Genomic DNA, 25,161 nt, shown 5'->3' with positions numbered 1-25,161 from the left:
AAGGCTTTGATTGCACTATTTTAAACTTCTTGGTCGGTTCTTTACTGCATAAATTGGATGGATCATTTTGTCTAACTCAACCCAAAACAGGGTTTGTTGTCTTACATAACTATATTTGTGCGTGACACCCTTAATTCATGTCCACATCCCTTGGAACTGTGCGATGGCTAATAGCATCTGCCACACGAGTGGAAAGGAGGTACATAAGATCATATAAAGTCAATTTTTTGTCACATGGAAAAAATAAATTCAATAAGATGTTTTTCTCACAACTCTAAAGGATAAATCACAAATAATTTTTTTTTCTCACTTTTAGTGTTCAATTTTATGCTTTACTAAAAACAATGTCATTTATTCGTTTATTTTTATTTTGATTATTTTAAAAAGAAAAAAAGACGTGTAACAAGTATATTATAATTGATAGAACATAAAATATAATACTCAAAGTGAGATAAAATATTTTCATTCAATAAATCACCGTGGATGGTCTTTGAAAAAAATACACAAACTTCAATATGTCTATGTTTAATCATGATCTCCTCCATCCTAGATTAAGTATCCCTAGTTTCATTTATTTAATTAAAATATAAATAGTCTATGAATTATGCCATTAGATTTCAGTTTCATCCTTAGGCTCTATGCTAGTCTCCCAAAATCAATATTTAAATATTTCTATTTATCTCGTGGTTTTTTTATTTTACCAGAATTTGTGATTTAAGGACACATATATAGTAAATGTGTATTACATTAGCAATTACTGTTCTCATATAGGGCTAATAACTAATAAGGGTCCAAAATCATAGTTTTGACCTAAAATTAGCAATTGTCATTCAATTTTAAAATTTTAAAGACTAAATTAAAACAATTGATAACTTAGGAACGAAAATGCACTTTGATACATAGCTCACTGACCAAAATCATAGTTAATTTTCTTCTAAAAAAAATCATAGTTAATTTGAAACTTTTATTTTGGCTCCATGACCAAAGTGGGAGGACAAGTTGATAGAAGCAGACATTGAAAGTGTAGTGTGGCTGTGGGCCTCCCCTTATATGCCTAATTAAAGTGATACAATGTACAACTGGGGGTTATGATTTTGCTTCAGGAATGAAGATAGGAACGAATTAATATGGGTTGTTGATACCTAGCTCCAAGAATTAATAAATAAATAAAAGAAGAAGCTAGGTAAGAATTAGTTTGCCATCTGGGAAGGTACTTTTCATCCTTACCAAACAATTTACTTCCCATCCTTACCAAACAATATAGTGAACTCTTTTCGCTTATGAGATTTTTGTTTTAATTAAATTACAATTTACTTGTCTAAGACTCTAAGTTTAATTTATTTTCAACTCAATCATTTAAGTATCATTTTTTTTTCTTTCATTTCAGTTATTTAATTTGAATGTGTTTTCAATTTAATCTTTCCATTTAGTTTGTCCAATTATATCTTTAGTTTTAGCTTTAGTCTTATATATATATATATATATATATATATATATATTTCCAAAAGGACATTGTTTTGGTGTAATAAACAGTACGAATTGGACAGAGTGACTGCATTAGTCATCAAAAGGACATTGTTTTGGTGTAATAAACAGTTCGAATTAGACAGAATGACTGCATTAGTCATCAATGGAAGTTAAAGGAATGGATTGAAAACGGAGATTTAAAGGGTGTAATTTTTAATTTAGCTTTTGATTTCATATAATTATCTTTTGAATTTAATTTTTAATTTAAAAATGTGATTTAATGGAAATGAATTTTATAACAATTTTTGTACAAGTACAAGAGAAAGAAAATAAAAAAGATTTGATAGAATTTCAACTCATAGCATTTGCTTCATGATGACTAAAATGAATTTTTGTCAAACTTAAATATTGTAATTTGCATTTTTACCTAAGTCCTATCTAATAAAAAAATTTATTTTGTTTATAAAATTCAATGCTACCTATTGTTGACATATAAATTACAGACCGCAGCAAAGTCCAACATATAAGGATTTGAGAAGGAAAGAGAAATGGGTGGGGGTATCAATTGCAATAGTGAACTATTAGGTTGACATGATTCCAAGGTTTATTTTTCGGAAAATGGACTCCAAATTAAGTCCAACTGAAATAAATGGGTTCTGTCCAGCCCAAATAAATTGGGAGTGGGCATTCTATTATTTACTCAAAGCGGTTCCTGTCTTCAATCTAGACTTAGAGCCCAGGAAGCAATATTGAGCCACATATCCAGCCCAATCAACCAACTTGCTTAATTGGACTTTGAATCACTCCAGCTAAGGGCAAGGACCAAATTTCATTTGCGCCATGAGAGGCAATATAAGAAGGCAAAAAAGACACATTTCAACACGTGCGGGGTAGATTTATCTCTTCTACTAAAAAAAAATTTCATAATTGTTAAGTTGCCCATTTATGATTGATTTTCATCTGTGCCCAACATTAACGCTATTGTAAACACAAAATTTCAAATTTGAAAATTAAACAATAGAAATAGTTTCACAAATTTATTTTTGTATTAATGAATAAGTAGGTAGAATTCTATGTGTTTGTATTGTATTGCAACAGAATAATCTCCTGATTCGATCTCATTGGAAAAGACTTCAATTCAAGAATTGTGCTTGTACAATCTTAATTGAAATACAAAATGTCCTCCACTTTTATTGGAAGATGGGTTTAAAGTTTTTTTTTTTTAAAATGGAATTGAAATGAATCTCTAGTAGCAGGTTTATTAGAGACTTATCATTCTTCATGTTCTTTGAATTTTTCATTTATTATTTTAATGTTCGTCGTGTGTTCTTCATTTTAAAATTTGATGTAAAAGTTCTTCATGGTTTTGGAGTTCGAATTTGATAGAGCTTCGACAGTCGAAGTTCTTGGAAGTTTTAGAGATTTGATTCCAATCGAGTTTCGAAACTTCTGAATATCCCCCAATGAGATTGATAAGAGCCTTTATTTACCGGAGTTTTGAGGAAGCTTAATGACATATAGGTGATTTTGATTGGTATCAAGTCACAATTTAAATGGAAGAACTTCAAGTTTTATTATCTCCAAGGCGCACATGTCATCATTTACTTAACTAAAGTGTCTTAATTTTTAGTAACACATGGCAATGTTTTTTTTTTTTTTTTTGGTAAACCATGAACTTGCATTAACCTAGGAATTAACTATTCTGTTACAAAACACATTAGCTTTATAAGAGCATTCTCATTAGCTCTCTCAAATGTGCAAAATGCCAAATATTTGGCACATTTGACACACCAAATATCACTATTCAAACCTCATCAGCTGTTCTAAATGTTTCAAAAATTTGAAACATGCTATAGTACCATCTCAAATATGAGACGGTACAGACAGCAATGCCAAATTTTTTTTTTATTATTTGTTTATTCACCAGGTTTTCTCTCTCATATTCACTCCAGCTCTCTCTCTCTTTTATCTCATCTTTTCTCTCTTGATCTGAGTTCTTCTCTCTTGCCGATCATGCTGAAGCTGCCAATCTTGCCGCTGATCTCGCCGAAGTCGCTGATCTTGCCAAAGCCATAGTTGTCCTCCACAACTCCCTCTTCACTCTCATTCTCTTCCTCTCTCATCCTCAAGCCGCCTAAAGCCGATCTTGCCTAAAGCCACCTCAAGCCGCTAAAATCGATCTCACCACCTGAGCTGTGGGTTTGTTTGAATTGGGATGGGTTTTGAGGTTTGTGAATGTGGTGGGTTGTGGGTTAGTTGTGGTAGTGGTATTGTGGTTGTGGCAGCAATTTGGTGGTTGTGGTGGTGATTATTGGGTAGTGGTGGTGGTTATTTTTTGGGTTGTTGTGGATTTTTTTTTTTTTTTTTAAGGTGCCGTTGGTGGATGTGGGTTTGTACTGGTGGTGGATGTCGGTGTTGTTGCGGCAGTGGTGGAGGAGTTGTTGGAGGAGTTTAATATATCATTTTAATGTGGTGTAAATATTATTTTAATGAATAGAAGAAAAGAATAAAACATCTGATAAATGAGATATTGTAAAATGATGTGCTAAAATGATAAAGTAGATTTTTAATGTATCAAAATAGTATTTTTTATAAGATAGCTGATGAGAATACTCTAATAAGCTAATATACTATTCATCACAGGCGGTGGAGTCCAAAAAACAAAAGAAGTTAAGGACGCAGCTCTCAATTTTGCCTTTGCATCAACACATTGTATGAGTAATATATTAACACGTGTGTCGATGTGAAATTGACTTTTAAAAATCCTTTGTAATTTTCATTCAATGACATATGGCGAATTTTCGTTAGTCACTAGACATCATCAATAACAAGTATCACTTTCTGATTGGTTAAAAATTTCACTCTCTACAGCCACTTAAATAATAGTGGTGTGTCATCCTATTGCAACCGATAATAAGATATATGAGCCACATGTGCGTACAATTTGATCCACCAAGTCCTGATTTTTCCAAGTAAGCCTAAGAACTGGAGGTTGAGGGTGTTGATATCAGATTCTGCATGCCACATGGCATCCCAGTATCCAATTACAACTTCACTCTCCTATCCTTTAAGATAAGCCCCTGCTTACATTAACACATTTTCATGCATTTTGTTCCCATACACCAATCAAGCGCAACACCAATTCTTTGAAGAAAATCTTGGCCGATAGCCTAAAATGGCTTCTGTTTGTGCTTCTTCTGCCATTGCAGCCGTGGCCATCTCTTCCCCCAGGCAAGTTTTCTTAACGTCCATAACATACAACCGTGTTGATAAAAGAACAATGCATTATTTACACACACACACATATATAATGATCTAATACTAGGTAGTTAACTACATATATGATCACAGATTATATTCATTGCATATATGATCACAGATTGGAGCTTAACATAATGACTACAATTATAGTTAATTAATTATACAAGTATTATATATTTATATATATATTGCAGTTCCCAGAAGAATGGATCTATATTGGGAGGAACAAAAGCTTCTTTCCTAAGTGGGGGGAAACTGAGAGTGGTGAGAAAATATACAGCACCCAACGCAAAACGTTCAGTTTCGGTGTGTGCTGTAGCTGACCCTGATAGGCCCCTCTGGTTCCCAGGAAGCGTCCCTCCTCCATGGCTTGATGGAAGCCTCCCAGGAGACTTTGGTTTTGATCCTCTGGGTCTTGGTAAGTTTAATTTCCTATTTACTTTGTTAGAATATTAATTTTTGAGTAAGGCTTTAAGTAATATACGTTGGTTTCAATTAGATCAATTGGTAAAATTTCTTGTGTCAAATTAGAGATATGGATTTAAACCTCACATACACCAAAAATTAATTGGTATCTTAATCTAATGATAAGAGCAATCATTATAGAGTTGACATTATAGATTTAAATTTTACTGTGTATAAAAAAAATATAGGTAAAGTACATAATGAAGTATTCAATATATTGTTATACCTCAGTTTTTGAGTTAAACAATGTCTCAAATGCAACATGGCAGCCTCCATGTTAAGTGAGTAGGGTTAAGATTTTATTTTCTGTATCTTCAGTGTTCAGATAAAGTACTATTACTTTTAGATTTGTAACATTTAGTATGAATCTTAAATTAATGTATTTCAAATGGAGAACTCTTATATCTCAAATGTGTTATATAATCACAGATCACTTAATTTTAGTGGTGGTGTTGAGGCCACATTAATTCTGAGTTTTTTTTTTTTTGGTTTTAATTAGATGTTGTGATGTTGGTTCTTTAACAGGATCTGATCCAGAGACCCTGAGATGGAATGTACAATCAGAGATTGTGCACTGCAGATGGGCAATGTTAGGTGCTGCAGGTATTTTCATTCCAGAGTTCCTAACAAAGATTGGTATCTTGAACACGCCTTCATGGTACACTGCTGGAGAGTTGGAATACTTCACTGACACAACCACCCTCTTCATTATCGAGCTAATCTTAATCGGCTGGGCCGAGGGAAGACGGTGGGCAGACATCCTCAAGCCAGGGTCCGTAAACACAGACCCCATCTTCCCCAACAACAAGCTCACAGGGACAGACGTTGGTTATCCTGGAGGACTTTGGTTCGACCCACTTGGATGGGGAAGTGGTTCTCCTGAGAAAGTCAAGGAGTTGAGAACAAAAGAGATTAAGAATGGGAGGCTGGCTATGTTGGCTGTGATGGGTGCATGGTTCCAACACATTTACACAGGCACAGGCCCCATTGACAACCTCTTTGCCCACCTTGCTGATCCTGGTCATGCCACCGTTTTTGCGGTAAGTGAAGCCCTTAAGAGTTGAAGCAGTAAAACTTGCTATAATTATTAATTACATAAATATCAAGAACCATGAAATAGATTTAGTTGTTTGTGCTAACCGTTTGTATGGTTTATTGCAGGCTTTCACCCCCAAGTGAGAAAGCAAGGAAGAATGCTGTCTATGATTAGAAGTGTGAGAGAGACATCGGGTGAACATTTTGACCTAAGAAGGCCGCTTAGAAGATGTGTATTTTCAGAAAGGAATGCTTGTTTAATTGAAACTTGTATTGTCTTTGTATGTCTTCTACAGAATGTTAATCCAATGTACAAATACCTCTTTTAATTTAGATGCCGTGAATATAAGTTCAGGTAGTAATTAATGAGATTCGCCAATGGAATTATCTAACATACATGAGATGATAGATACCTTGTCATTGCACAAAAAACACAGCATCTAACTAATGTGTGAATATCGGATATCTAGCTGCTCTTCAACTTTGTCCAACAACTGCATTAGAGTCGACCAGAACTGCAATATGATGTGGTTTTGAAAAATAAGGCACTGGATCACAAATAACCCATAATGGAACCAATTTTATTCGATTTCTGATAGCTGCACACTCTTTAGTCATTCTTCATGGTGGAGTCGGTCCAACAACCAAAATTTGCAGTCTAAGTTTTACTATGACTAACATGGGCCTCTTATGCATTAGTATATATATACTCTCTTTTTTTGGAAAGAAAGTTGATAATTTTCTTGTCATCACTGCATTCCGTGATCATGGTATAAAATTTCATTTATAATGAAGCTCGATGGCATGTTATGGATGACCATTATTTTGAATTCGTTTAGTCTTGGTGATTGTGGGGATAACGGTTGTAACTATATGTGAGATTTTAGGTTGCATGTTTATTATTGTCATGTTTAGATTGATCGGCCTTAAGTTTGACCAGTTGAAGTCTTGCTTGATCGTTCCAAGCATGTCCGAGTTGGCTGGGGCTCGACCTAGCTGAGTAAATGACTTGGACCCTGTATTGGTTATATTTGCATTAGTTACTTCATTCTCGAGTTTTACATATCTGAGGAGGCTGGAGTCTTGAGGAGAATGAGGTTGATTTTCAGACTAAGAACAATTCACAATCCAAGTAGCTCGACCAGATGACCTCCACCTTAGTGATTGGTATCTGCTTCTTTTCCGGCTTCTCCTTCTTGTCCTTGACACACTCCCTCTTCATTTTGACTCTAGTAACTTTCTCTTATTTTCGTATTTACGTTTAAATACAAAAATAAGAGAAAGTTACTACAGTTGATGCAATATGTTTTTGAAGAAGTGGCGATAGAAGGTCCGACGAGCTTGTAAAAAAGAGAGGATTGATTGAAGGGAGCTTCGGTGTGGCAACAGCCTAAAGGTCTCCGACGCTTATGCCAGGATTCCAAAGAGCTAATATGATAACTTAGAGAGTGTATATAGAATGTATATTTAGCATATATTTAGTATCCTAAAAAGCATACCTCTCTCTGTGAAAATAGGTTGTCTTTTATAGTGTATCTTTCAGCTATTGGCTATCTGTCAATTAATATTGTGCATTTATCTGATTGACATAATGTCTAACCCATTTAATGTGAAAAGGTCATTCGTCCATTGTTTATTAGTCTTTTATAAATGCTGGCTTTGGACGATACTTATCATTTATTACTTCGACTAAACGTCTTCTGACTTAATGGAAATATGTAGTTGTTGGATAACATCAACCGTTACGCTATTAAATGCCTCTAGCTGGTGGTAGAAGACGGTTTTTTTGTATAGATAATCTTTTATGTAAGATCACCCATTTGCATGGAATACCTTTTTGATTGTCTACTTGAATGGAAGACTTTCCTGATTTTTTCTATTCTAACATTTTCCGTTGTACTTTCTCCTAATTTTTAATGGATACTTTGAGTGTTAAGATTTGATGTGATTTTTTGTTGAGTCTACATCTTTCTTCATTGTCTGAGCAATAAATTTTACTAAGTGTTGATATTCTGACCAGGGAAGGTCATGACAAGAATCTTTGCAACTTTCCTTGATCAGCTTGATTGCAGTTGAGTCTTATACTAAAATAACTAAGACTTGGTTACATTCACTTCAACGAATGAAGATAAAGTTTCACTATTAAATAGGGAGATTACAACAATAACATAAAAGGTTTCAAAAAAGTAAAAACCAAAACCTCAAATACACCGATGCTTTCTCTCACAAAACAAATGCTGCAAGAAAACCTTTTTTTTTTTTTTTTTCATTTTTTCTTCTCTGTGGCTGCTTCTATACTTGAAAAAATCGAGAGTGGCTCAATATATATACATACATGACTCAAACCGACGTTGGTTAACTTGATTAACCTTATATGTTGTGGTGGAAATTTCAAGCCACACCTACGTCAACAGGTGTGGTATCCCGTACCTATAACCCTAATAACTAACTATGTACACTTATTAATGATCGTCATTCTTATTTTGGCTATATTAATGAGATTCATGCGAAATTAACAGTTTTGATATTGAAGTTAGAGCCTCTATTTGTGGAGTTGAGGTGAGTTTTTCACTTATAAATTTGAAAATTTCATTAAGGCATTTTATATTGTCAGGTGGTTACGTTAACTCAAAACTCAATACCATAAAAAGTTGCAAATGACATGCTAATGGTTTTGATGTTTTGATTTTCAACATGCAGTCATGCATAAAATGATTTTTAAGCTTCTTTGATTGTCAATATACCCTCGGATTAAAGGAATCAATTTTATTGGGTTCGACCTAATATTTCAATTTTTTTTTTTTCTTTGGAGTGAAAATCAACTTTTTATCCTTTTGGAATTTCGATTTAGGCTGTTATTATTAAATCCAAATGGGGTATTTCCTCATTTACATGTAATATCTTAAGTAAATGAAAATTAAAAATAAAATACTACATTTACTTAAATAATGTGAAAGGTGAATAAGGGTGCTGTTGTAGGAAATTTTGGTAAGTAGAGACGTAATGCAATTAGGCATAATATCTAAGAGGGTATTTTGCAAAATAATTTTCAAGCTTCCAACCAGTAACACCTCATGCTTTTCCCTTTGACACCACCAACCTTACTTCATCGCATCTCATAATTTCATTGCAACAAGCCTTCCTACCGAATGACACCTCCTACTATGGTTGTAAATGTATTAAGTCATTGATAAATAGCTTGAGCTTAACTTGATAAAAATCTTTGTTGAGTTATAGATTGACCCTAGTAAATCAACTACTCAAGTTGATTAATTAGTCAAATTACATGCAATTCAAATTAAGGCACAATCAAATCACCAAACTAAATTAAATGCATCAGAAATAAGTTTGACAAGGCAATTTGATCACGATGCAGAAAACCCTCGCAAGCAAAACTCTACAGAGTGAATTTCAGGTCATCACTCTCAAAGAATCTACTAATAAGAAAAAGTGGTTACAGGTACAAGGAATTTTATCCTATAGGCTTATCCCAAAGTACCTACCTACATTAAAACCTACTGACTTGTACTAGTATCAGCTCCAGTCCTTAGTTGGACTTAATCTTGTAGAAGAATTCTCATTTGCACAAATCTCCCTATCCGTGACTGACTCCATAGCAACCTTTAATTGTTGTAGTTTTGCAAAGTTCTTCAATCCATGCTTGGATGAACCGGAAATAGCTTAGCACAAAACCCTAGGTGCACAAATGTCACAAAAACTCTTATTATGCGTGTAACTCTTTGTCTCTATGATGACAACTGTAAATATGTCTCTTATATGATATGGAACCCTAGTGCATGTATTCCTAGAAAGCCAAGTCGTCATAGGCCGAAAACAAAACTTAACATTTAGTTTTCCCAAAGTTTGATAGATCGAGAGGTTTTGAGCTAGGTATCAAGGTTCATTAAATCTTGATAGATCGACAAGTATTGAGACCTACAAATGCAGTTTTTCTCAAGCATTCTTGTGTCTTGAAACATACCACTTGCTTACAACTTTAAGGTCTTCTTAACACACTGGAAACTATGACTCAATTACACATAAAGTGCATTTTGTTGAAGCATATGCCAATTATATTGAAAAAGTGACCTTTATAATCTCGTTCACGTTTTTTTTGTTTATAAGCAAACCAAGCTTGAGCCTTAATTTTTAGGTTTGTTTAATAAACGAGCCGAGTCCAAGAAAAAAAATTGTTCATGAACAAGCTCGTGAACAATAAGACTCAATAAAAAAACAAGTTGAGCTTAGGATAGTTTATGAGATTAGTAATAAGATTGATATGGGATTGAAAAACAAACTAATATCTTACTAAGCCTTTAATTAATTAGGCGTTGGGACCACATGTGTAAATCAAATGTGCTTGATATTATGCTTAATTTGGGCTTGATAATGTGCTTATATTGTATCTTGAGCTCGACTTAACTAATGAATCAAGCCAATTTTAAGCTTTTGGACTATCTAACAAGCTCAAGCTCACATAGTTTGTAGGCTTGGTTCAAGCTCAAGCCAAGCTTGAAAATTTTATATATGTTGCCAAGCCAAGCTTAAACATTCAATACTTGACCAAGATCGACTCATTTATAGGCATACCTGCTACTTTCCCATGCAACCAAGTTGTTTCATACCATCAAATTGTGCCATTTGCTGAACCTACTTCGGCCAAAAGATAGAGTTTGGATAGGAAACATTTCAGATGACAAGAACATTAAGGAAAATAAAAGAGAAATAAGGCAATTTCAGTGCAAGGCAAAACCTATTCAATTCATGCCTAACAAATTATGATTTCATATTTAAGTAAGTAATGATTTCATGGCTTTGGATTCTCCTTGGTTGTCTTGTCTTTGTTATGTGATGAAAATTTCATTCCGTTGTTGACTATTCTTGATGGTATTTTATTAACACAAGTGGCTGCAACTTCAATTTTTTAGAGCCCTCAAGTAAATTTCGATTTGCGTATGCTTCAAAACATGAATATGATTTTGGATGGGATTCTAGTCTTTATTTGAGCTCTCGGTGATGGATTCTCTACATGTTTTATTCTTTACAGCCATGGTATTTGAATTTCTTAAGTGTTCCTTGAATAATTTTTCAAATTCATTAACATGTTTCCAACTCTTGTTTCATTGATTTGCATGTAAGTGAAAGGTTGTGAATTGAATGACCTTTGTAAGCTTTCTTTGTCATGTACATTGTTCTTGATGCTATGACCAGCACCTTAACCTCTTTGGGTCCGTTTGGTTGGGAGGATGGAAAAGTGGGAGAATAGAAAATGGAGAGAGGATGAAAAAGTGGGAGGATAGAAAAGATTTTAGTTTCCCTCATTTGGACACTTTAGTAAAAAAAAAAAAAAAGCATAAGAAATTAACCCAAAATTGTTTTCTAAAAAAAAAAAAAAAAAGAAGAAGAAGAAGAAGAAGAAGAAGAAGAAGAAAGCCAACACGTGTTAGTAACAGAAAGCAAAAAAATAAATAAATAAACGCATTGGAAACTTGGAGGTGAATTCCAAGGGTATTTTTGGAAGCTCATTTCATGAGCTTTCCTCTCTTAGTTTTCTCTCCATTTTGGAGAGAAAACTTTTTGGTGGGCCCGAAGAGAAAACACTTTTACCCCACCATTTATTTTCCTTCCTCTCCATCCAACCAAACACACTCCATAAAAGTTTTCCTTTCCATTTTCTCTACAAAGTTTTTCATCCACCCCATGTCACCTCCAAACAAACACACCCTTCGTATTGACCATCTTGAGTGTCTTTATCTATGCTAATGTAATCCTCAATAGCCTTAAGTCCTGTTAATGTGTCATTGTAACAACTCTTGCTAGGATGTGGTGGTCATGGCTCTAGATTTCATTTGCATCATCACGCTATGGCCTAAAATATGTGGTCACTTTATGTCAAGCAGGTTCTTGAGTCCAATTATGTTGTTTTATGACCTATGGAATCCCTAAATAATGTGTGTACCTTAAGCTCAATGAACTAGTACAAATACACTTAAATAACAATCTTGAAATTCAATTGTAGTTCTTCATTTTAATTGATGTTTTGAGGTTGACTCTTTACTGCCAGGTTGTGAACACAAAATTTCTCAATTGCGGAAAATCAAACATTTGAAAAAAATATGCTTTGCAAATATAAATTTGTATTGATGAATAATGGGTACAATCTCTATTTCAATTCTTTTACAAAAGAATACCCTTTGATTCTATCTTCTTTGAACTTGACTCGAACAAGAGATCTTCTTGACTTTGATTAGAAGATGGATTGAACAGTCTTCACAACAAAATCTCTAGCTTTGAGCTTATTAGAGATTTATTGTTCTTCAAGGATTTGGGGTTCTTCAAGGATTTCGGGTTTTAGAGGCTTGATCCGTTGAGTTTCAAGGATTTGGGGTTTGTTGTTCTTGAGACAAAATTTTTCTAGAACTTTGACGTCTTAGAAAAATTGTCTAGAATGAGAGGAGGTATGCCGTCTATTTATATTGGTTTCAAATGATAAGTCCCACTTGGGATTGACCTCCTTGTAGATAATTATATCTATTTTTTATTTATTTTAATAGTGATAATGATTAACTATTATCATTCCAATTTCATTGAGATATTTATCTCTATTTAATTAGGATAAATATCATCTTAAATGACACATGTCAACACTTGATTTATCTAATTTAATGACATATTAATTTAGAATTTGTCACTAAATTTTGATGTGGCATTTTATGATTGGCTTAAAATTTTGCCTCCTACAATAGTTTTCCGGTCCTTAAATTTACATATTTGATTATGTTAATAAATGCATGAAACTCAAGTAAAAAGGCTCCTTAAGGCCATATCATTTGGCCAATGAACAAAAGCTCATTTTTGGTATAATTTTTCAGTTTTGCTTTCCTAGACAAGTTGTAATTCCTAATGGATTCTTGGAATAATGAACTTGACTTTAATGTGTTTCTGATGTGCCCTTTTTGAATCTAAGAATCTCACTCTCAATGCATGCATTGTTGCTCCTAATCTCAAGCATTTTGAGAATTGATTTTCGCTCTGTTTGATGTGATATGAATATAAATATGATGGTTTCTCTTTGCTTATGTGTCTTGTGTTGTTTGATGCGTGAATGATATATTTTGGGAACTTTCTTGCCGTGGAATTAGAGTTTCCTTGATTTTAAGAGTTAAATTTTGAGTGTATTTATAAATTTATGCTAAGATATAATTGATAATAATAAGTTTTGATTTTTAGAGTCTTATAAATTGACCAGCATGTAATGGGTTAGATAATCACTGACATCGTCTACCTCCTCCTTGGACCTCTTATTGTAGGATAATCCCAACTTAAGATACAAATAAATTGGAGGATTGGGTCCAATCAACCGAAAGTCGTTGGGAACAGACCAACACAATATTATAATATACATAGAAGACCACAGGTTAGAGAAAATTCGACTAAAGTTTAAACTAATTTAGATTTAAGCTTTGTCCAAATTAATATTGCTAGAGAAAGTTGGGAAAAATAAAATAAAATAAAGCACCATTCAAACAGTAGTCAAACAGAGCTGATTTATTATTTTTTTTAAAGCATTTTTTTTTAGTTTCGGTTTTCTTTTTCACCTCAAAGTGATTCCTACGTTTGAGGTCACTAATCATCAACTTTGGATGCCAGCTGACATGCATTAGATACAACCACAGAAAGCTGGATTGCACACAAACAAAAACTCAGTCCAGTGTATTCACTCGAGATCAGAGGGATGTCATTGTGTATCTCGTTCTTTAACAAATAACAATCATATACCGACGCAAAAAAGAAAAAGAAAATAAATAAAAGTGGGACATATTACATTGATTCTGAAATTGGAGTTGAATTTGATATTCACGTGCCACCTATCAAATTTAGAGCCAAAAAAGCAAGAGGGTAAAAGCCAAAGTAAAATACCGATGAGAAAAATGTTTAATGACACACGAATCCCATTATTAAAACTTTCAACACCAAATGCAAGTTACACATGACTAGTTACAGTTTCATAATACTAATTATTTTCTTGTTGCTCAACCGAGTAAGTTCTTTCTCAAAATTTGACTTCTATGATGCTTATGCAAAAGCCTTACACGCTAAGTTTTAGGTCCATTGCTCCAAAGAATTAGAGAGGTCTGGTGCATGAATCAAAATTTCTATGTGGTACTAACAAAATTGCTTCATTTCTAAGTTTTGGGTTAACTAATTATCCATATATTACTTTTGGGTGAAAATAGTCAAATAGCACATTTTCGTAAATTATGTTGCAATTTACTGTTTTAGAAATATGTAAAAATTTATCATTTTTTGGGTATTCAAGTTTAGCGAAATCAAGTCCTATAAACTCGGGTATCATAAAAAATTTTCAAAATTTTGAAACTCAAGTTTCACAATCTTGAATTTCAAAAAAAATAATAAATTCTTACATATTTCATAAATTACTATTTTTTTTTTTTTTTTGCTAAATAATAGTAGTGGGCTATTTTTGCCCTCACCTTTGTGTTATTCAAATTGAGTTGTCCTTTACAAAACATTTCCGTACACAAAAAGAAGTGTCTGGAACGAACTGAATTTGAGAAGTACACGAAACTTCATGAATCTATCTTTTCTCATTCTCTGGCCAGAAAAAATCAATTTTCCATTATTTATATTAAAAAAAAAAAAGCAGCATATCCGTATAATTGAGTGTTTGTTTCATTTTCTAAAAAATAATTATTTAAAAAAAATCTATCTCATTTTTTCTGTGCTGGATAACAACCTTAAAATAAATTACTCAGTAAAAAATTATTTGTTGACTTCTCTCATTTATCTTCATGTAAAATAATGTTATTTTCCTTGTTTAGTTTCCCACGAAACAGAGTTGCTTTTCTAATTTAGCGAAATCAACTTTATTTTTTATTCTACCAGACAGGAAAATGCTGCAAGCTTTTCCATTGAAACATACGGCTCATCAAGATTTCAATTATAATATCTGCTAAGTAAGCAGCACACTACATCTACATCATAGAACCAAAATCAACCTGAAGCAAATGGTAATTTTCGATTCAAATAACTCAATTAAGTGAACCAAGCTACAATAAGCAAGCAATTTGTCAATAACTATACAGAAATTAGCTTATAAACTTATCCCACTTTATAAGAATTTCAATACCGTAAAGGTCATTACAATTGGTACCTATAATAATCTCCCATCTCTCTCTATCCCTCACTTTAAAGTATCAAAGACTTCATATTACAATAATTTAATTTGAAGAAGAAAAAAAATATATATATAAGAGAGGACAAGTCTATAATACACGAACCGATTAAGAAGGACGGTTCGGAGTCCGTACAGACAGTTGGGCCGGTAAGGGCCGACCCGTACCGGTCCCACCACAGCTGCTGCAAGCCATTCGACCCGACCCGGAACAAGTCCGACACCCAGTATCACCATCAGACCAACGGGAACAAAGGCACGAGACTCGACCCGTTCCGTTACAACTTGGGCACCTCGGAAATGGGCCAGCCATCGTCTTCTGGTCCATGACCGATTTGACCAGGGCCGCTCCGGCCAACACACCCAGACCCGTTGCCAGCTGAGTCAAAACGATCGGACCCATTTTCGATCTATTGGACCACGAACCAGAGAGAGAGAGAGTTTGAGAGAAAAGAAGAAGAAGAAGAAGAGGCAGAGAGATTTTTTTTATTTTTTGGGTGGCGTAAATATTGTCTATGTTTTTTTTGGAGATTAGTATGTCTTTGTTTTTTTTTATACGAGAAGGGAAATAAAAGTGGTATTGGAATTGAACACGTAGTTGGCTTTGTGTTTGGTGGTTTTAAGAAGGTTGGGCGTCGGAGATTTTTGGAGTTTAGTAAAGATGTTTTTCCTTGGTGGGCTGTGTTTGTTGCTTCTACCTAGAGACACTTTTGTCTTTTGGATGTATTAAAATATTGGGTCTTTGCTTGCACTGTTGAATTTCTTTGTATATTGTCATTTGCTTATGCTATTGATACTCAACTAACCGTTGGACATATCTCTTTGATTGAGTTACATTGTTCAAGATTTTTCTCCAACTTAATTTGAAAGAGATCTTAAGAATGGATTCTCCCAAAAAATAAAGAAAATGGGTTATCTCAGAATGAGTTTTTATGAGTTTATTTTAATTGGTTACTTTTATTTAAAAATTCATTAAAAAAATGTTACTTTTATTTTAAAAATAAATAATATAAAAGTATGATTATACCCCCCCCCCAAAAAAAAAAAAAAAACATATCCAATCAATCCAAAAAAAAAAATTTATAAGAATAGTTTTACACTTTTTTTTTTCCAGATAATTGTTACAAGTTACAATAAATGGAAGAGAAAGAATTAGAACCTTGGCCATACGTTTGAATAAAGAACTTTAAGGCCAAATTTTTCTCCGTGACATAATTTTAAAGTTCTAACAAAAACATTTCTTTGTTTGGATGAAGCATAGAAAGTAAATTAAAACTCAAGAGGAACTTATAGCTAAGTATGAATGGCTTAAAATTCGACCAACAAATTCTTCCCATCCATGTGTTATTTCTAAATTTCCTACAACATGTTTAGCCAAACATATTTTACATCCCCAAACACTACTTTATCTAATTTACCAACCCATTTAACAATATAATCAACATTCCAGTTTTTATTTTTACATCCAATCTAATAAAATAATATAAATTACTCTTCTCTTTCTTCCTCTCCATCTCTCTCTTAACTGTAAACCAACAACCAATCACCACCGAACCACCACCACCGCCATTGAACCTCCAAACTAGCCAACCAAATCACAAATCAATTCTGAAAACCAACCCATGATTCACAACCCATTCAAACCTACGACCCACAACCCATTCAAACCAATGCAATCACCAAAACAACATCACCAACCAACGAAACAACACCACCGACCAACAAAAACAGAAATCAAGTCTGAAACCAACCTAAGACTCACAACCCATTCAAACCCACAACCTATTCAAACCCAAGCCTCAAACACCCACACCCACCAAAACCCAAAAATGATCCATTTTTAAGCCACCGCCACTATCGCCTTTAAGCCTCCACCACACCTAACCACTACCTCCAGCACTTCACCGCAACCGATTTGTATCCCACGACCCACCACCACCACCTTATAACCCACACCACCCCCCCCCAATGACCCACCAGCGACCCACAACCCACAAAACCCAAAATCGAAGTCAAAACCCACTATGCCTCCACCACTAAAAATGCTGATCCGAAGCCACCCACCCAAGGCCGATCTACATCCACCCCAAAACAGCCAACCAAAATCTTGAGTGAGAAAGAGAGAAGTGAGAGTCAGAGTGAGACAAAAAGAGGAGAGAGAGTGAGAGAAAGAGAGAAGAGAGAGAGTCTGAAAGTGAGAGGAAGAGAAAAGAGAGAGAGTCTGAGATCTTAATGAGTAGAGAAAGAAAGTGATGAAAATATGTATTTTTATGTTTACGACTAATGAATAGTAGGTTGTATAAACACAAACTTACTGTTCATGGTTGCCTAAAAAGTTTTAGCAACACAGGTAAAGCTCAATTTGAGCGGGTGGATTGCTAAAATAACAATTTGGGGAGTACTAATGCTCTTAGTGTTAGTGCATTTTAATTTAAAGTACGTTAAAACTTAAATTAACTGAAGATTAATAACTAGATGAGTTATAGTGGAATTTGTTAAAGAAAGAGTTAACTTTTATGTAAGTTAAATTAAATAAATTAATAGGAGTTATCTAAACTAATAAATAACATGTAGGTTATGAGAAGGATTGGAGGACTATATATATGGCTGTGCTACAGATTAATTTTATATTAAGAGTGAATGAAGAGAAATAGTTAAAAGTATAGAGTATTGTGTGAGAGAGTGAATTCAATAATTCTCCTAAATACTTGAGAGATTTCGGGCCAAAGAAAGGTGTTTCTTTTGGTGGAGATTTGAGCTCAACCACTTATGTAGAGTTGGTCCGAGTTACACAACGAATTGTTGGGCTATTGTATCTTAGAGGGAACAAGTCAAAAGTGAATTTCTGCTACATCAGTTTCTAGGCTTTGCCAACTGCAGAGGGCTTGAATCTCCTTAAAGAGAGCGAGATTTCCGTGCCTTAATCCGACATTGTTCATTTATATTTATATTTTTATCGTAATCAAAATATAATTATATTGGTAATTTCTCCGACAATTTTAAGTAGATTCAAAATGGAGCCAACAATTGAGAAGCCAAATGACAATATCGGAGATCTCAACATGCCTTTCCATTTTAAGGGAGCTCATTTCAAAAGATGGAAAGCCAATGTCCTTTTTTATCTAAGTCATTTTAAGGTAGCCTACGTCCTCATTGAGAAGAATCCAAACAAGATCTCTACTAATGACATGACCAAAGATGAACTTTATGATCATTGAGAAAAAACAAATAAGTATGAACAAGATGAGTATAAATGTCGTCATTATCTTTTAAATTGTCTTGCGGATCATTTCTATGATTATTATAATACTACATACACTTCTGCAAAGAAAATTTGGAAAGCTTTACAAAGCAAATATGACACCGAAGAGGCTGGTGCAAAGAAATATGCAGCTAGTCGTTTCTTTCGCTATCAATTGGTGGATAGCAATTCTGTTGTGGAACAAATTCAAGACTTTCAAATAATCGTGGCAGAAGTTAGATCCAAAGGCATAAAGTTTGAGGACAACCTTACTGTGGTTGGTATCATTGACAAGCAACCACCATCATGGAAAGAGTTCCAAAAATCAGTGTGCCATAAGCAAAAGGAGACATCCCTAGAATCCTTGACCACTTGCATCCGCGTAGAGGAGGAAGCTAGAGGACAAGATGCACTTATAATGCGAGAGAGTAATGGACATTCTACCACCAAGGTAAATTTAATCTGCAAGCAATAACCAACCGAAATATCATTTTCATAAAAATGCACAATTGAGGCCTAGAAAGAAAGATATGAAAAATTATGGTAGACCTTACAATAGGAGCAACCCTAGTCAAAGGAATAAGAACCAAGGACCCCCTTCAAATAACCAACAAGTTAATGCATGTTTTGTCTATGGCAAGAGTGGACATATTGCTCAATTTTGCAAATTTTGGAAACATGGATCTGTCCCACAGGCTAATGTTACCGAAGAGCCTTTAGTGGCTATGATTACAGACATATACATGATCCAATATGTTAAAGGGTAGTGGGCGAACTCTGGTGCTAATAGGCATGTCTACTATGATAAAAATTTGTTCAAGATATACACTCCTTTTGAAGAAGAAAAAACAATTATGCTTGGTGACTTTAGTAAAACCAAGGTACTTGGGAGTGGTGAGGTTGAGCTAAAATTTACCTTTGGACGTGTGCTCACTTTGAAAGATGTGTTATACACTCTGTCCACGAGGAAAAATCTAATGTCAAGTTATTTGCTGAACAAGGCTGGCTTCAAACAAACAATGGAGTTTGATCAATATGTAATGTCTAAGAAAGGATTATTTGTGGGCAAATGGTATGCTTATGACAGAATGTTCAAACTATATATTGAAAATAATATATCATTTGCTAGTTTTGTTTATATGCTGTCTTCTGTGAATTTTTAGCATGCTCGCTTATGTCATATAAACAATAGATATGTGAGAATTATGAGTAACATAGGATTAATCCCAAGACCAACAAAAGATTTTGAAAAATGTGAAACATGCAATCAAGCTAAAATTATTAAACGACCTTATAAAAATGTTGAAAGAAACACTGAATTGTTAGAACTAATTCACACAGATCTTTGTGAATTTGAAGGAAAATTAACTTGTGGAGGAAACAGGTATTTCATCACCTTTATTGACGATTTCTCCAAATATGCATATGTTTATCTATTAAAAAATAAAAGTGATGCTTATGAGAAATTTAAAGAATTTCTTAGAGAAGTTGAGAACCAATTTGGTAAAAAATTAAAAAGATTTAGAAGTGATAGAAGCCGGGAATATGAATCTATTGAGTTCAACTCATTTGTTCAGTCTTAGGGAATAATCCATGAAACTACTCCTCCATACTCACCTGCATCTAATGGCATGGCTGAAAGAAAAAATAGAACTTTGATTAATTTAACAAATGCCAAGCTTATTGAGACAAGTGCTCCTCCTCTAAACCTGTGGGGGGGGGGGGGGGGGGAAGCAATTTTAACAACCTGTCATGTTTTTAATAGAGTGCCACACAAAAAGACTAAACTCACACCTTTTGAGTCGTGGAAGGGCCATAAGCCAAATTTGGGATATTTTAAAGTTTGGGGTTGCTTCGCCTTTGTAAGGTTAACGGATCCCAAAATACCAAAATTGGGTGTTAAAGCTACCACTTGTGCTTTTCTTGGATATGCAATAAACAATACAACCCATAGATTTTTGAATATTGAAAATATGTGATTTTTGAATTACGTTCATGGGGAAAAACTTCCTTTTAAATCTAAAAATAGTGGGGGCAAAGAAGTTAGAGAAAATGTGTTATCTCAGCCTAGTTCTTCTACTCCTCATTTACAAAATCAAGAAAATCTTGAAATTGAACTTAGAAGGAGTAAAAGAGCTAGAGTTGAAAAAGATTTTGGCCCTGACTATTATGTTTTTAATGTTGATGAAAATCCTCTTACTTTGAAAGAAGCTTTGTTATTACCTGATTGTGTTTTTTGGAAAGAGGTTGTGAATGATGAAATGGATTCACTAATTTCTAATAAAACATGGAAGTTAGTAGATTTACCACATGGTTGTAAAAAAATAGGTTGTAAATGGGTCCTTAGGAAAAAGCTTAACCCTAATGGCACAATAGACAAATTTAAAGCTAGACTTGTTGCAAAAGGTTATAAGTAAAAAGCAGATGTTGATTTTTTCGACACTTTTTCTCCTGTTACTAGAATTACATCCATTAGATTGCTAATTATTGTTGTAGCTATATATGATTTGAAAATTCATCAAATGGATGTAAAAACATCTTTTTTGAATGGGGTCCTAGATGAGGAAATTTATATGGTCCAACCTGAAGGATTTGTAAAGCCTGGTCAATAAAGTAAGGTGTGTAAGCTAACTAAATCCCTATATGGCTTAAAGCAAGCTCCTAAAAAATGGCATGAAAAATTTGATTCTTGCATGATTGAAAATGGCTATAAGTCAAATGAATGTGACAAGTGCATCTATTATAAAACTTGGAAAAACTCACATGTCATTATTAGCCTCTATGTGGATGACTTACTAATATTTGGCTCTAATTTGCATGTTATAAATGAAAAAAATATGTTTAGAAGCCATTTTGATATGAAAGATCTTGGTGAGGCTAATTTTATTTTGGGCATGAAAATTAAAAAACATGTGATGGAATTTATCTTGAATAGTCTCATTATATTGAGAAAATTTTGAAAAAATATAACTATCATGATTGCAAACATGCTGTTACTCCTTTTGATTCTAGTGTTCATTTGTTTCCTGTTAATAATGACAAAGATGTTGTTAATCAAAAGGAATATGCTAGCATAATCGATAGTTTGCAATATGTGACTAATTGTACTAGACTTGACATTAGCCATGCAGTAGGAGTACTTAGCAAATTTACTAGCAAGCCTAGTAGAGATCATTGGCAAGCCATTGAGCGAGTTATGAAATATCTATCTGGTACCAAATCACTTGGTTTTTTTTATAAAAAATTATCCTGATGTACTTGAAGGTTTCAGTGATGCTGACTGGAATACTTTGTCAAGTGATTCTCTGTCTACCACTGGTTACATTTTTACTTTGGGTGGTGGTGCAATATGTTGGAAATCTAAAAAACAAACCATTATTGCTAACTCTACTATGGATGCTGAGCTTATAGCTTTAGCTTCAGCAAGTGAGGAAGCAAACTGGTTGAGAGATTTGTTGCATGAAATTCCTCTTTGGGAAAAACCAATACCACCTATTCTAATTCATTATGATAGCACTGCTACAATTGGTAAAGTACGTAACCGTTTTTATAACGGCAAATCTAGACCCATAAGAAGAAAACACAATACTGTGAGATCTTATTTGAGTAATGACATCATTAATATAGAATATATTAAATCTTGTGATAATCTTGCAGATCCATTAACTAAGGCCTTAACAAGAGAAAGGGTTTGAAATACATCGAGGGGGTTGGGATTGAAGCCCATACAATCATGAGCCATGTATGAGGATACTCAACTCGGGGGCCAGAGATCTTGAAAACTGAGTTCAATGGGAAAAATAAATCATATGATGGTTGTAAAAAAATGCCTTATTAATTTTAATTTTATTTGAAAAAATAAAAAAAATAAAAATAATCCATCCCTATGGTGTAAATGCATTTATCCTATAATGTGTAGGAGGTTGAGTTTTTTAAAAACTCTTAATGAACAATCTGTAGCTCTTATAAGTGGGGTGTCAATGTCATAGGAGCACCCTAGACAGATTTCACCTATGTGAGTGTGGGAGTGAGGCCGCTCCCTATGAGAATTGGGCTTATTCTCAAAGACACTCATGAAATTTGGGATCAGCACAAAGTCGTAACGTGCTAGCTAGAAAAGCTCATGTCAACATCTGGATCGTTATGTGTGAGCAGTAATTCTTCATTTCCCTTAAGCAGTCATAGTTTAAGTCGGAGACCACTATTGACTCTGGAGTAGAGATTGTTGATTCACTAAGTGAAGGTTCAATGTAGAGCATACCTTCATGATGCGTAATAATCCCTCTTTGCCCGGTAATCTCTCATTTTCCTAATTTAATATTAAAATGAGTGGAGGAATGTTAGTGCATTTTAATTTAAAGTATGTTAAAACTTAAATTAACTGAAGATTAATAAAGTGATGAGTTATAGTGGAATTTGTTAAAGAACGAGTTAACTTGTATGTAAGTTAAATTAAATAAATTAATAGGAGTTATTTAAACTAATAAATAACATGTAGGTTATGAGAAGGATTGGAGGACTATATATATGGCTATACTACAGACTAATTTTATATCAAGAGTGAATGAAGAGAAATAGTTAAAAGCATAGACTATTGTGTGAGAGAGTGAATTCAATAATTCTCCTAAATACTTGAGAGATTTCGAGCCAAAAAAAAGTGTTTCTTTTGGTGGAGCTTTGAGCTCAACCACTTATGCAGAGTTGGTCTGAATTACACAACGAACAGTTGGGTTGTTGTATCTTGGAGGGGACAAGTCAAAAGTGAATTCCTGTTGCAACGGTTTCTAGGCTTTGCCAGCTGTAGAGAGCTTGAATCTCCTTAAAAAAAATGAGATTTTTGTGCCTCAGTCTGACATTGTTTGTTTATATTTTTATTTTTATTGTAATCAAAATATAATTATATTGGTAATTTCTCCAACACTTAGCAACTCATCCAATGTGAGACTCCCCAAACTCAACAACTCCACTGTTTCACTCAACTTCAACATGTCACTAAATGATGTGCTAGAGAATGCAAAATGTTGAAGACATAAATGATGTCATTTTAGGAACCTCAAAGTCTTGCATCGATAGGCTACGGTGGCAATAGCTTGAACATCTTGGGGTGAGCTAGAAGCAATGCATTAATGTCATAAGTCTAGGCATCCCATTAATTATCACGTGTTCAAAAATAGTTCATTTATAGTGGGAGTTTAATTAGCTTATTTGCTATTAGTTGTTTAAAGTTATATTTTATTTCACATTTAAGTAAACAAGTTAATAACAAATAAGCTCAATGAATCTTTTCTCAAAAAAACAAAAAGCTCAATGAATCAAGGAAGTCAATTTCGTACCGTACCAGCCGGTACGGCCGATATATACCATACTGACCAGTAAACTGGTACAGGTACACCCCCTATTTCGTACTGGAAAAAATAAGGGCCGTACCGGCAAAATTCGGCTGTTTCGGCCAGTAAATGGGTTCCGGGCTGAAACACAAAATGCAAATCTGAGTAAGCCAAGAAAACCCAACAAAAAGAAGAAGAAAAATGCAAAAGGTAACCGGTGAACACTCTAGTTTTTTAAACTTACAAAACCGGAAATTCCACTTTTGGGAGAGAGAAAGAGGTAGAGTGAATGAAAGACCGAACCTGTAAAAGGGAGACTTTGTTGTTACAGATTTTTTGAGGAACTGGGGAAGACACAGACAGAGAAATGGGGAGAGGAAGAGACGAAAATTGAGAAGTGGGTTGGGAAGACAAAGTCAAGGACTGGAAATGACTTTATTAGATTGCTTGGAAACCGTAATTTTAGTGGGAAATGAGTTGGCTTCTTTCATTATTTATTTAAATTACCTTTAATATAAAAAAGCCAATGCTAAGACTTGAACTAGATGACGTGATAGTGAGTAGACATTTGATTTTAATGAGTTGAGAATTTTATATTTTTATTTTTGTTGATTCAGATTTTAGAGTAGAAAGTATATACTTTTCTATATAATTTCTTGAGGAGTATTCTTTATTTACTTTTTTTTTTTCTCAAAAAAGAAAAAACCCCTCTTTATTTACTCTAAAGTATTATATAAAACATTAAACATACCAATAAAATAATCATTATAACTAAATGTTTATCAAAAAATATCATTATAACTTTGTATATTGTATTGTGGGGCCCAAATGATTTATGGGCCAGGCCCATCTACCCGGGGAGAATTCGAAGGCCCAAGCCGAGGAGGGCTACGGCCCAAGCTCGACAAAATAGCCTATGGATACCGCCGAGGACAGCTCAGTCCTCGGCAGACCCAAAGTCCCCCCTGAAAGAAGGGTAAAAACGGTATAAGACTGAAACTAGGAAGAAAGATCTAAAATATCCAGGGAAAGCTGCCCTTACTTCCATTCAATGCTCTGAACCTAACAGAGCCGCATTCTTTGGCTTTTACAACCACCCCCAACGACTTTGAATATGGGCTGATGGGACAAGTATCAATCTTGGAAAGGTTGACCCTATACGTGGACGA

At 34.1% G+C, this 25,161-nt stretch overlaps 3 protein-coding genes across 3 annotated transcripts; 2 read left to right on the top strand and 1 right to left on the bottom strand.

Annotated features, from left to right (window-relative positions):
- Positions 1 to 4,464: 4,464 nt before the first annotated feature.
- LOC115982175 (chlorophyll a-b binding protein 7, chloroplastic) lies at positions 4,465 to 6,620 on the top strand. Its single transcript, XM_031104704.1, has 4 exons — positions 4,465 to 4,698; positions 4,923 to 5,146; positions 5,719 to 6,233; positions 6,355 to 6,620. Exons 1-4 carry the CDS (start codon positions 4,643 to 4,645, stop codon positions 6,370 to 6,372), a joined length of 813 nt encoding a protein of 270 aa, XP_030960564.1. The 5' UTR covers positions 4,465 to 4,642; the 3' UTR covers positions 6,373 to 6,620.
- Positions 6,621 to 15,338: 8,718 nt separating this feature from the next.
- On the bottom strand, positions 15,339 to 16,019 carry LOC115981704. The gene has a single exon (XM_031104025.1). The coding sequence runs from the start codon at positions 15,825 to 15,827 to the stop codon at positions 15,534 to 15,536; it is 294 nt and encodes a 97-aa protein (XP_030959885.1). The 5' UTR covers positions 15,828 to 16,019; the 3' UTR covers positions 15,339 to 15,533.
- Positions 16,020 to 18,438: 2,419 nt separating this feature from the next.
- On the top strand, positions 18,439 to 22,331 carry LOC115981044. Its single transcript, XM_031103233.1, has 6 exons — positions 18,439 to 18,534; positions 18,754 to 19,116; positions 19,361 to 19,428; positions 21,678 to 21,877; positions 21,930 to 22,198; positions 22,323 to 22,331. The coding sequence occupies exons 1-6, from the start codon at positions 18,439 to 18,441 to the stop codon at positions 22,329 to 22,331; spliced, it is 1,005 nt and encodes a 334-aa protein (XP_030959093.1).
- Positions 22,332 to 25,161: the final 2,830 nt, after the last annotated feature.

Source organism: Quercus lobata, chromosome 3, assembly GCF_001633185.2.
Source record: "Quercus lobata isolate SW786 chromosome 3, ValleyOak3.0 Primary Assembly, whole genome shotgun sequence".
Classification (NCBI taxonomy): Eukaryota; Viridiplantae; Streptophyta; class Magnoliopsida; order Fagales; family Fagaceae; genus Quercus; species Quercus lobata.
Note: the sequence above shows the minus strand (reverse complement) of the source record. Positions and strands in the feature narration are given on the sequence as shown.

Bases quoted from the DNA above. Each gene is read 5' to 3' on its own strand.
- LOC115981704 (XM_031104025.1), bottom strand. From the start codon at position 15,827: ATGGGTCCGATCGTTTTGACTCAGCTGGCAACGGGTCTGGGTGTGTTG.
- LOC115982175 (XM_031104704.1), top strand. From the start codon at position 4,643: ATGGCTTCTGTTTGTGCTTCTTCTGCCATTGCAGCCGTGGCCATCTCT. The intron at 4,699-4,922 runs GCAAGTTTTCTT...TATATATTGCAG, and splicing joins GTGGCCATCTCTTCCCCCAG to TTCCCAGAAGAATGGATCTA. The intron at 5,147-5,718 runs GTAAGTTTAATT...GTTCTTTAACAG, and splicing joins TTTTGATCCTCTGGGTCTTG to GATCTGATCCAGAGACCCTG.
- LOC115981044 (XM_031103233.1), top strand. From the start codon at position 18,439: ATGGAGCCAACAATTGAGAAGCCAAATGACAATATCGGAGATCTCAAC. The intron at 19,429-21,677 runs GTAGTGGGCGAA...TTTTGATTCTAG, and splicing joins ATGATCCAATATGTTAAAGG to TGTTCATTTGTTTCCTGTTA. The intron at 21,878-21,929 runs GTACCAAATCAC...ATGTACTTGAAG, and splicing joins AGTTATGAAATATCTATCTG to GTTTCAGTGATGCTGACTGG.